General features: G+C 40.7%; 1 protein-coding gene across 1 annotated transcript in view; it reads right to left on the bottom strand.

Moving 5' to 3' along the window:
* The window catches only part of LOC126556135 (uncharacterized), a 139,059-nt gene that overhangs the window by 21,341 nt on the left and 105,590 nt on the right, over positions 1 to 12,128 (bottom strand). Inside the window, exons 2-3 of the mRNA XM_050211353.1 lie at positions 9,967 to 10,259; positions 5,202 to 5,412 (exon numbers count right to left, since the gene is read on the bottom strand). Of these exons, the coding sequence (XP_050067310.1) occupies positions 5,202 to 5,412; positions 9,967 to 10,259 (504 nt within the window). The remainder of the gene's footprint in view (positions 1 to 5,201; positions 5,413 to 9,966; positions 10,260 to 12,128) is intronic.

The raw sequence follows: 12,128 nt of genomic DNA, 5'->3' as shown, positions 1-12,128 counted from the left end.
TAAGTTTTGCGCACTCCACGGTGAAGTAACTTTACAAAAGTGAGAAGCGAGAAGTTTGACTATCTACCACGTTGAGAAAGATCGCCGAACATTTTTCGTTTACAAGGAGTATCGAGCGGCATTCTGTATTTGATTTGATGAGATTTATTGCCTTAATAGGGCTGTTGAATAATAATAATCCTTTCGGTTGACTAAAAAACGATCACACTTTATGATCGCTAAGGATCTATTGTACTGTAATGATTGCGAGAAGGACTAGCGTCCCATAAAAATATTGAATTTTTTATTTATTTTATTTATTATTAAGTTTGACAGCACGTTGCCTTATTGTCAACACCATGTGTGATATTTATTGAATGTGTGACATTTGACAATTTGACATTGTTATTAAGACATTTCCTCCTTATAATTTGCCTTATTCCGGGCATGTTCGGTTGTGAATGTGGGGTTGTTGTCCAGGTCTATTAGTGTTGTCTATGTGTGTTATTCCTCAGGTGGAAGCATTTGTTTTATTTCTGGTACTATTGGTTTGACAATTACAGCGATGGAAGTTTTTTACGTTTTGGTTTTGTGGGTATTGTGAATCTCTTCAGACGTTGGACTGTAGCATACAAATACATTGTTATGACAGTACAAACACATATTTTCCTGTGTACAGTGTTTCCCGAACAGTCCAACATTGACAGATTCAGTTCTCCCAGCAGCAAGAGCAACTTCACTACTCTCAAGACTGGATCCGCCAAACACTCCCGAACCCAAAGCCAACAAAACCAAACTCGTTGTGTCAAGGCTGAACTGATTTGGAGAAATCTGTGGAAGTAGCCTGTGTCCCTATTACGGCAGTGTTGAAAATCCCCCCAAATGCTGTTGTCCCGTCATCGGATCACCCGTGGCACAAAGGACAAAAAAAAAAATCTTAAGACATGTACAACACAACAAATCACGAAAAGGGAATGTTGGAAAACGAATTTAGAATTGGAAGGATACAGTGTTTATCAGGTCGCAGAACAAGTATCTCTATGTTTAAAACAATCGTCGATTTTGACAGAACAAACAATCCGAACAAAACGTCTTATTACTGTTCAGACAAAAATCGCCCACGGTTCCAAACATGATGTCTACGTGACACTCTATGAACTGAAAATACTGTAATGAGGATGTGGAATCATATGACAAGACCGCTCGCTTTGGCGAATATTATTGAAATAATAAATAAAATAAGCGAAAGCGACGCCCATTCAACTAAATATTGAAAAGAGATTAGTTGAAAGAGACAAGATTAGAAAGTTGACCATGAAAAATACACAAAAATGGAAGAAATTGATTGCAGTAGCCAAGACGCGAGAGCAAATCTACTGTTGTAAAAATAAGAGATTCATGCTTACCATAAAACGTTTTACAATTAGCGTAAGGCCCTGTCTTCAATTCAATCACATCACACCTGTATTTTTTTAAATTTGAAAGTGTGCCTACAACTTTTTATTCCCTTTTATTTTATCAAATTGGTTGCATTCAGTCACACTCTTCATTTGGCCTCATTTGATGTCCTTCATAAAAAAAAAAACACTTGTGAAGGATATTTTATTAAACCGGTTTTCCCTTTTTCTGTGATCACGGAGATTAGCTCTAAAATGTGATTAAACGTAACGTAATTGGTACTTCCCTGTTTCGTATTGAAAAAGAGTACGCACACACACATGCAAAAACAGTTATCACCATGTGCCTACTACCGAGAGCAATCCAGTCGTTAGGATGATTAAGAAATTACGCACGATGGTAAAGCAATTCCCAAAAATGGTTTCAAATTTGTGTACCCATCCAGCGCACTTACCAAGCATAAATGGTAATGGGAAAAACGAGCAGTTCACGAGGCGTACGGTGTGGATTAATTGCGTTGACATATCCGTTGGCTGCCTATTAAGAGTGCTTGGAAAAAAATCTTTTTGATGCCTCATTATCCTCATCCAGTTTGCTCGTTTATATTGGATGGGTTAGAGGAATCTGGCCACCGGTACGTCGAAAGTCTAGCCACCCCAGGCCGAGTTTTGCTTTCCTCCGGCCCAGTTGTAAGTGTTAAAAATTGCGCTTTTTACCAGCTGACGGTTCCCTGCATCAATTAAACTCGTCAACCGTTACACAAACGTAATGAGCCACGGGCGAGCTTTTTTTACATGCTTTCCCATGCAGACAAATCGCTGCACAGGCTGGGACGAGGCGTGAAAGGAAAGGGTTTTGGTTAACCCAAAGCCTACAATTTTCTCGGTGACTATGGTCGGATGTTGGAGGGTTCGTACGAAAACTCACACACACACACGCAGGAGAGTAACATAACTTTGATGCTCATTATTTTGCTTACCAACAGCTCGTACCGTGAAAGTTTTCACACACCACAAAACCTATCCTTCACGTTGCAGGATGGAAAGATTCTAGTCCTTCGATAATTAGCTACACAACGTACGTGCGTCTCAATGTTCCACGCACACGCACGAATCGCGTATGTGTGTGCTTCCGGCCGTTTGGTTTATATAATGCTCAAAGACAGAACAGACGTCAGATAATGAGGAAGTACGGCATTCCTGGCGCAACATAGATCGCAACGCTGAAGGCGCACTGTCGGCAAAACTTTTCGCTTGAATTGTGGTACTTGTGGGATTGGGATTGATGAGACTTTTCGGTTCTCTGGAGAAGACAAAAAAAAGCCCCCCCCGTCGATCTATGACCTCAAAGCGCTGCACACATTAGAGGCGACCTGGAAATGCTTGCCACAACGGTTCCCTACCATCAACTACCGAGATCACCGGATGCAGGAGTTTTCTCATTAAAAGCCGCCCGAATAACCTCAGTCACTCTTCCAGTCCATGGCAACCGAACTAAACATTTCGAGGCGGTGGCCCAATTAAAGAATGCTTCGATGCATAAATAACGTGATGCTGAAGAGTGAAAAGAGCGAGCGAGGCTTTCTTTGGCTTTGGTGGAGGAAAGTTTCGGAGCGAAGGAGTGACTTCCTCTTTCCGGAGTCTGTGTGGCAGCATTTGTGCGAAAATTACCCTACACCTTCCGGGTGCTTATTTCCATCGTCGATGACTTGCAACGGCAGTGAATGCATGAAAAAGACCATTGCCAACTGCGGAAGGACAATTGAACGATTTATTTTGGACGATGGTGAGCGACATTCTGCTGGAAAGGTAGGTTCCATTGTTGCTACTTCATTGCCATCCTTAAGTGGAATCATCCGGACATCTTTGGACTAGGGTAGCTTTGAATGAAGTGAAAGGTTGTACAAATTTCAGTCTAACGTTTTTTTTTTTTTTGTTAGTGGGAGCATTGTTATGAAGCGATAAGCCGTTTAATCGCAGACTTCCGATAGGATGATATAAGGACTTTACAAAGGATGACATTACATAACATGAAATAAAGACTTTGTAGAGGTAGATAACTGGTAAAGATAATCTGCGTTGACAAAAATGCGTTTAAGTTTGATAGTGGATTGATCAAATTATTTTCAAAATAAGCAATAAGGCTTGTTCGTTCTTGTAACAAACCATAAAAACTCAACCTCAAGTTTCTGCAAATTGTACGACTCCGGGTTATTAGGTTTTATTTTATTTTCTTATTTTCGTACATCAGCAGGCAACTCATAGGAAATCAAATTTGTGCAATTTTAACACGTCCGGAAGTTAAAGTAAGATGATCAATTTGTGAGCGCAAAAAAAAAGCACCGAAGTGTTTATTATTCAGTCAGCCTTTTGCCCTTGAACTCTAATGTATCGTGCTCGATGATCTTTGCCACCTGTTTTCGCCTACATGCCTACAATAATCGGTGAAGCATGAACTGGTTTTGAACAAACAGTTCCCGGAAGCGCCAAATTCCTGCTTTCTATTTTCTTCAGCTTACGTGAACGAAAAGCAAAAACAGACTATATTATGTTTGCTGTGCTACAATGTTTCTTTGTGCAAGGCTCACACAAACTTCTGGCAGATTAATTTCACGATTTTATTTCGAGTTTATTAGTTAAAATGGAAATTTCGTGAAACATCTGAAAAACGTCCCCATTTTAACAAGATTGTGCAGCTTTCATTTTATTGACAAATGATTAAAAATCAGGTATATTCTTAATTGAATTGTGACAATGTTCTTTCGCAATGGAGACGCCTGGTGCCGTAATGGAGCCGCCTGGTGTTTTAGCGGTATGGGTCCAATGCTCTAAAATTTACAACAAAAGCATAACTTAGAGAGGGAATTATGCCATCCACCTATTAATAAATCATGTTATCACAATATGTAAAAAGCAAAAGCAAAATTAATCCATTTGCATGTTTGATTATGCACCTTTGATCGATTTAAATTACCTTCGCCCGCAGGATGCCAATTTCAACTGATGGAATCAATCTTCTCCCACGAGAACTATTTTCGGCGGCGTAGTGTGTGTGTGAGTGTGAGTGTGTACAGAAATAACTAACCCACTCTGTACTGTCAATGCCGCTCAATATAAAACTTTCCACTCGCTAATTGTTCGATAAATTTTAGTTCGATTTCGAAAATGTTTAATGTTGCAAACTTGCGAGGGTACAGCTAGGGAGTGTATTTGCACAGGTTAAGGTGCATGCCAAAGAGCTATCGCATTTCACATCCATTCCGGCCGGTGAAACGTTATAATGGAATTCAAATCAATTCCGTTCCAGTTAACTCACCCGTACATGTTATTTGATTATACGTATACGAAATGGGTTGATTGACATAATTACAACATAGCTCATGGAAAAGGGGGGGGGGGGGGGGAGGAGAGGATTGCGCTCGTATAGAGCTGTGGTAGGCCTCAGCGTTGGTTTGCAAGCGAAATTCTAAATGCAAATCAAGGCCACATGCCACTAACGAAGACGGATTACGCGATAGCAGCAGTGAGGTTCGACATTCAAGATTTGTTCTCGTTAGCCAAACGGTACCCGCGAGAGTTTGTAATCAATCGATTTCCGGCGTATTGAGCAAAAGGAACCGTCGAAACAAGAAGTATAAGCAAGGTTTACCTTATAGTTTAGGAAGAAAAATAAAATTAGTCAAACATTGTGGAAATCAGTTTAAAAAGGTTTTGCAATTCTGACTATTATTTTATTGCAATGAAAACTGATTATTCTTCAATTACTGTTACAATTACTGTTACTGTTACAAAAATTACAAAACCAAAATTTAACATTCTACTTACCTACGACACTCAGCGTCACGAAAAAGCTGCGCACCGGCTGGGTCGATATCTGACATTCGTAAATACCCGCGTCCCTTTTCTGGGCCCACTTGATCTGCAGCGTCCAGTCGTCAATGTTTTTGTGATGTGTGGCCTGGAACCGCTGGTCGGAAGTGTACGTATAGCTACCGACGGTGAGTATATGAATGTCCCGGTGCCTTATCCACGAGACCTGCAATCCCCCCATCAATCCCCGCCATTCGTGTCAACGGATCCGTCCGACAGTATTTTCCAATTCGGTGTCACATTGGAATGCCACAGGGCGAGGTGTGTGTGTGCGCGCGTCGAGTAGCATGAAATGAGAAATTGTTCGTCAAGAGTAAATATTTAATTTGATTATTCAAAAATGAGGATCAGGATCAGGGCTGTGCACGATGGCACGAAATAATGGATTTTCATTCTTGGAGCACCCGGATCTTGGGACAGGATGGGATGGGACCTTTTTTTTTCCTTTCCCTGCCTTGCACACTATTGAAAGTGGAACTTTGTTTTGGGCAGGATTTAATGTGCTTAATAATTTCTCAATGGCTTTCTTGCGAAAAGCCTTCCATCTCGAGTAGAGCCAGTTTTGATGGGCTACGACTCCCGCTCTTTCCATTCGCCGCCTGTCGGCAGGCACGATTTGCCTGCCAACGTCGATTTGGCTATGAATACCAAATTATCCAACCTCTCGAACGATCTCGAAGGCGAACGACTTTCGAAAAAGGCGGCTATCGACCTTTTTCTTCTTGCTGGACGAGGACGTGGAAAAAGTGGTCGCGTGAGGCAAGCTACGCTGAAAGTACCCATTCATCTTGAGAAGTTTTTGAGGTAACAGCTGCCAGTTGCTGGACACGATTAGGCACGCGTTGTTTTTACACTCCGGAGACTGTGACCCGGATGAAGCATGCCCAATCCAAATATTTCAACCAACCTGTGCATGGTGTGGGATAAGTTTTTCCTATTTTTTTTTTTTTTTTTTTTGCTAGATACTAGAGATTGTCGATGATGGAAAGATTGTTTTGGTATTCAACATTTCCAAATTGTCCAGAATTGAAATTCTTGCCGAGAAAGCAACGTGAGTTAAATACTGCATTCAGCTAGTATGATTTACAATTCTTATAACATTTTTTTAAAGTTTTTCCCTTTCAAATTGCAGAATCACGGATGTCTGTTTGCATTGAGATAGTAAGAAATAAACAGAAAGCTTCCTTTAAATATTTATGAGATCCTGTTTAATATTTACTAATACATTAAATTTTGCATTAATACGATTAAGAAGATTAAAATCATTTACCAGGCACATTTCGAAACTCATTTGAGTATATTCTAAAGGGTTATGTCACTCTTCTTTCCAAAAAATTGCGAGAATTATATTCAATCTACAAAATAAGCTTGAACCATATACAGTAACTCAGATGAACGACGTAGATTAGTCCTTATTTCCTGCTGGAAATATAATTTTGATGCCGTAAATTTTCTTTCATCTGAAAATGATAATTTTGATGGCCCTTTCTCTTGCTACCAATAGTACCGAACTGTGCAGGCGACCCTGTGCCTCAGGCAATCCACCAGAAAAAAGCAATTAAGAATCAGTCCCACGGACCGTTTATTTTCATCGCCCTTTTTGCCGGACTGCTTCGCGAGCGGCGTCTTAAATTTGATAAGCCAAAACGACACTCCAGTTTGGCAGTACATCAAAAAGTAAAATAAGTTCCAAACGGTTGGTCGATTTTACCGGCTGACTCCGAACGCAGCGAGATAGAAGGAAAGTAGTTAAAACCAAACGACCCTACGCCTGGCCATAACTCTTTTAGCCATTGTAATCGACGGGTGCGGGCAACCTGTTAATTATGGCTAGCGGATGAAAATTTACGAACTGCTGCAGCCATTTTCCTTCCGAATGGCCAAACTCGGAGCCCATCCTGTGTGGCGATTTTTTTTAAAGCAACTTTCATCAATGTAGGTTTCGTCGCTTACCTTCGAACGCGATTGGTGTGTTGTGCGCTATTTCAGGTTAATGTTTGCAATTAATGGAGCTCAAAAGTCAGCAATTGTTGAGCATATACTTTCTCTTCCGCTTTCCGTAAGCATTTGTTAGCAAACACCGCTACTTCGGGGAGAGAAAAAAAAACACGGGAACGCAAGTAAATTAATTTGTCTTTCCGTTAATGAATGTTTATTTTCCCGAGGTCATGTAGCTTCCGCGATCGCGAGTTTAACCCTTTTTTTCGGGGTACGTTTGCATTGTTGATGTGGTGCGAAAAATTAATCGAATCGTAGAAACCCTTTGCTGGGTGGTAACTTGCGTCGACTTGTGGTGTTGTGTCCCGAGGGAGAAATGTTTGCATAAATTTTGGCTTTTCTGGCGAGTCATCGAAATAAAATGTTGTACACACGTGCACCGTGCAGCGGTTGTTTGAAGTTGTATAATTTGAATAATTATGGATGGCCTCAACGTCAAAACCAGAGATTCATCATTCACGGAATGTTGATGGAATTGAGAAGAGCATGAAGGTAAATATAAAATTAACGCACGTGTGTGGATGAAATATTACGATGAAGTCACAATTTCTCGATCTCACTAAAAATATGAACAAAGCAATTTGTTTTCTTCAAACCCTTTTTTAAGAAAAAAATTGCGTTTTGCAGTAAAATTATTTTGTTTAGTTTTAAATTTTGTTGAAATGTTGTTTTACTTCCAACAAAGATATTGTTTTAGCTGAAAACACATTTTTCAGCAATAATAATTAAACCATTTTCTATTTTATGTACTGCTGTGTCCGAAAGGTCACTTGGCATGTGAAATTTCGCGCGCCAAAAGAAGCCCCTTTGGTTTTATTTTTCGTTTGTCAATATGTATGTTTTTGACAGTTCTGCCACGTTAGGAGTGACAATTTTTTTCCGGAGCTGCGCTAAGTGGTTTTGTCCATTTTGACCATGTCCAAGCTTGTGGATCAAGAATTTGGTGGTCAACAAATCGTACGGTACGATACGAGGCCTTTTGAAAAGTGTAGAGATTTCCAAGACCTCGATCATCCTCGACCATCCTGAAAGATGTTTTGGGGTTGAAATGGCTGAAGTCTCTCCTGGTGCCGTCATTTTGAGGGAGTTTTTCACAACAACTGGCACCCATATTGTTCTGCAACCGCTGCAATTACCAGATTTGGGACCAGCCGACTTCTAGCTGTTCAACAAGCTAAAACGGCCGCTTCTGGGACACCGTTTTGACACTATCGAGGAGATAGAAGCCTCAGCGACGGCGGAACTTAAAGACATCCCAGCATTTGCGTTTTCCACCAGCTTAGAGAATTGGGAGAAGAGGTGGAAGAGGTGCATTGCATCGGAAGGGTATTACTTGACCTTCATTTGGCCTAATAAAAAACCTTTTCAGAAAGAAAAGCGTAAAGTCACTTTATTTTAAGGGCACTTTAGTATACATTTGTGCAATGATTTGTAAACCATTTAAAAACCAAATTTTTCAAAATAAAAAAGTAGATTTGTTTTCGATATTCTGCAAACTAATATATGCGATTCGGAGCTTAAGAGATATTATTACAAACTTTTACAAATTGAGTTCATACGTTATTCTATGATGAATTCCGTTTTCAATTGACTATTTTTTGTCTTTTGATTTTTCAATTCTGTTTCTTCACATCGCCCTTATGTTTGCCCTCAAGGTTTCAAAGTTGTTTCAGTTTTTTTTTTTCAGTCAAAGTTTCAAAACGCCTTCAAAGCGTAATGAACAAATAAAAGTGATGTGTATGGATGCTAGTGAAGGCGTAGCCAATATTTGTGATAGTTGTGTTTGAAAATGCTTATGGACTCACGAGCTTACAATTTTCTACGGTTTATTCGTCGTCTGTGGTTCATTTTTACATCCAAAAGAGTTCATTTGTAATTCATGCGTTTCATTTCCTATGTTGTTCCTAATCTGTACAGTTTATACCGCTAGGTCGTAGTGTTGTCAAGAATGAATACAAACACAAGACTATAAATTAGTGAAATCTTTCCTAGCTAACATTATTCAAATCCAACATTATGTTATTCGATAAAAATTTAAAGAGTGAAATTTTTCATAAATAAAATATTCCATAATTGGGCCAAAAATTCCGGTGGTACAAGTGACAGTGGCGCCGGTATTCATACGACAGAATCAAGGTTCAAATTCAATCCAGACTGTCCCCCCGTAGCTAGGACTGTATATCCTCACTACGTGGTATTAATAAGTCTAGCAATACGGCCCAAAAATTAAACAAAAATCAATAATTATGCGAGTTTCGTACTACCTTTTGCACATGAGAAAACTGTGTTAACCAAAGGCATTGTACTGATAAAAACGTCACGTTATATCAACGATGCAAAATTAAGCCGGTTGAATTAAATCAGCTGCCTCAAACTGAAACCAACCAGCCAGCAGGAAATCAGCCTCAACAAGTAACCGGTTCGCTTACGAACTGCAGATTTCAATTTGTAAAACACTTCTAAAACCAAAAGCCATCCTAGTGAGTGACGGTGTAATCCTTTCTTTCAGCATCCCCCGTTAGGACTTATTTGCTAAAGCCTTGCCTTGCCAAACTCCCTGTGGCTGTCGGACATATCGAACCAAACTGTATGGGATCTGTTATTTTTGGGTCAGCATACAAAATGCATACAACACATGAGTTTGATGAGCGGGATGGGTAGGGTACTGCAGGGATGGGGAAAAGTAAGTAACACATTGGGAAGACAGTGAGTGGCATCTTACCGTTTTGTTGCCCAGGTTCTTTACCCGACAGCTCAGATAAGCGGATTTGCCTACCAGTCCGGTGACATTGGTCGGCGTCGTGTCATCGAAGTACGGTTCCTCCCATTTGGTTTGTGAGAGCTGGCCCGACTGTGGCTGCTGACCGTGATGCAGCTGGCCACCGTACTGGCTGGAGGATGCGGCAGCAACCGAACCGGACGCCACGTACGCCCGCAGATGGGCCGTGCTGGTATCGAGGAATGATTTATATCCATCGAACGGCTGATGATGCTGGACGCCACCGCTGGTGATATCTGTAATTGGAACGCGCCACAGTGTGGGCACGGTAGATGGTAGATGGGAAGGAAAATTGTATCAGTACATCGATCACGCAAAAGCCAGCAGTCGGCGGTTTTTGCACTCCCACTCGGGTGCGCCGTGTTTTGCTCGCCGTGTCGGGAAGCTTATGCTACGCAATGGGGGACCGTTTTGCGGTTTATTAGTTAGAGGTGTGGCTGTCGGAAGAATTTGCTAGCTACAGTAGCGATGGTGTCACACCGACGAGGAAATTTGTTGGGTTTTGAATCGTATTTACGTGCGGTCGATTGCGATGGTGTTTAAACCAATCCGGTGGTCGTTTTGGGAATGGGCACATTCCCTGCCGTATAACCTGCCGGTGTGATGCGCATTGTCACGAACGATTTCGTTTGCGGCTTTCGCTCTTCGACTGTCGCGCCGAACAATGCGGATACATAACTACCAGCAAACATTGCCATGAATCTGTTATCTTAGCTGATGGATATTATCTTCCCATCAGCAACCACCGATGGACGGAGGGAGATAAAGTGTAGACGCAATGCTAGGAATATTTAGTGTTCGCACTGCATAAAACAGTGCGCGTTTGCATCTGGAAGACACCGTTTGCCAGTGAAGCAGGTTTTCCTCCGCCTGTTCTCTCTGAAGATCGATGGACATGTGGTGCACGGGTTTAGTTTGGTCTCCCAACCGTACCGTGGTGGTGGCGTTTCGCCATGGATGCTAATAAATAATACAACACATTCGTCCGACAATCATTTTTCATTTGAAATAAATGATGCGTCAGAAATGGTGGACGGATCATGGGATTAAATTAATTTATCCCGCGCAATGGAGGGTTCTGATATGGGTTGTTGAGCTGAACGAAGCAGTTAACAAAGTCTGTTCTGGGAAGAAAAATGACCATGTGTTGGATGGATTATCTTATATGAAAACTAATTTCCTATCTTTTTGTATGAAAGTTACATGCATGATATTGGTGAGGTTTGGTTCTTAGCATAAGATGTACAAATATGAAAGGTTAATTATTCTCCAAAAGGTTTCGCCCTGCCAACACTGGATTCTTTACATTCGTTTGATTTTGTAGCTAGATAATCAAGTGCATTCCGAGAGGCGAGTACGGATGGGATTTGTTTCTTGGTCCCTCCGTTTGAAAACCCACAGCGCTACCGTCTCGTATACTGAACCTCCCTGTTTTCCCCAACAAGGTGCCAATAATGATCAAATCACATTCTTGAATAGTTTATAGTGGCACGAATCATAAATATTTCAATAATCGTAGCGCAAGCTGCTTTTACAAATAAATTGCATGTGCATGTGAACTTGAAGAGTATCAATTATGGTCGTTTTGTTTTGGGACAAAATTGCAGTGCTTGTGAAACTAATTGCTTGCATGTGATGGTCTCATTTTGTTCTTGTGAATCTTAAATGAAGTAGGGCATTGATATCCCACATTATGGCTAATGTTTAACCTGACTAAAACTGTATACTGTACTGATACGAGGCTGCCCGGTGGGTTGAAAACATCGGCGTCGGTCTTCAAACGACAGAATCCGGGGTTACGGTATTGGCAAGTTTAGTAAGCCATTCGATGGCTGGTGAAATCTTACGATCGTTAAGCCAGGAAGAAGAAGATACGAATTTCGTAAAAAAGCTAGTTCTTATCCTTTTGACATTTTTCGCTTACTTGATGACGCTTTTCATTTTATTTTTAATTATTTCCGAAGAGATTTTATGAATTTCTTAAATAATTTTGTTTTTGTGCTGAAAAATTTTTCAGACAAAATTGATTTTACAATGTTTTGAGGCTTTTTTTTGTTTTGAGAAAAACTAGTTCAATTGTTTGTGTCCGTAAAAAGAAAAAAAGA

The sequence above is a fragment of the Anopheles maculipalpis genome, chromosome 2RL, assembly GCF_943734695.1.
Source record: "Anopheles maculipalpis chromosome 2RL, idAnoMacuDA_375_x, whole genome shotgun sequence".
NCBI classification, from domain to species: domain Eukaryota; kingdom Metazoa; phylum Arthropoda; class Insecta; order Diptera; family Culicidae; genus Anopheles; species Anopheles maculipalpis.
The sequence above is the reverse complement of the archived record's forward strand: the minus strand, read 5'-3'. Positions and strand labels throughout refer to the sequence as shown.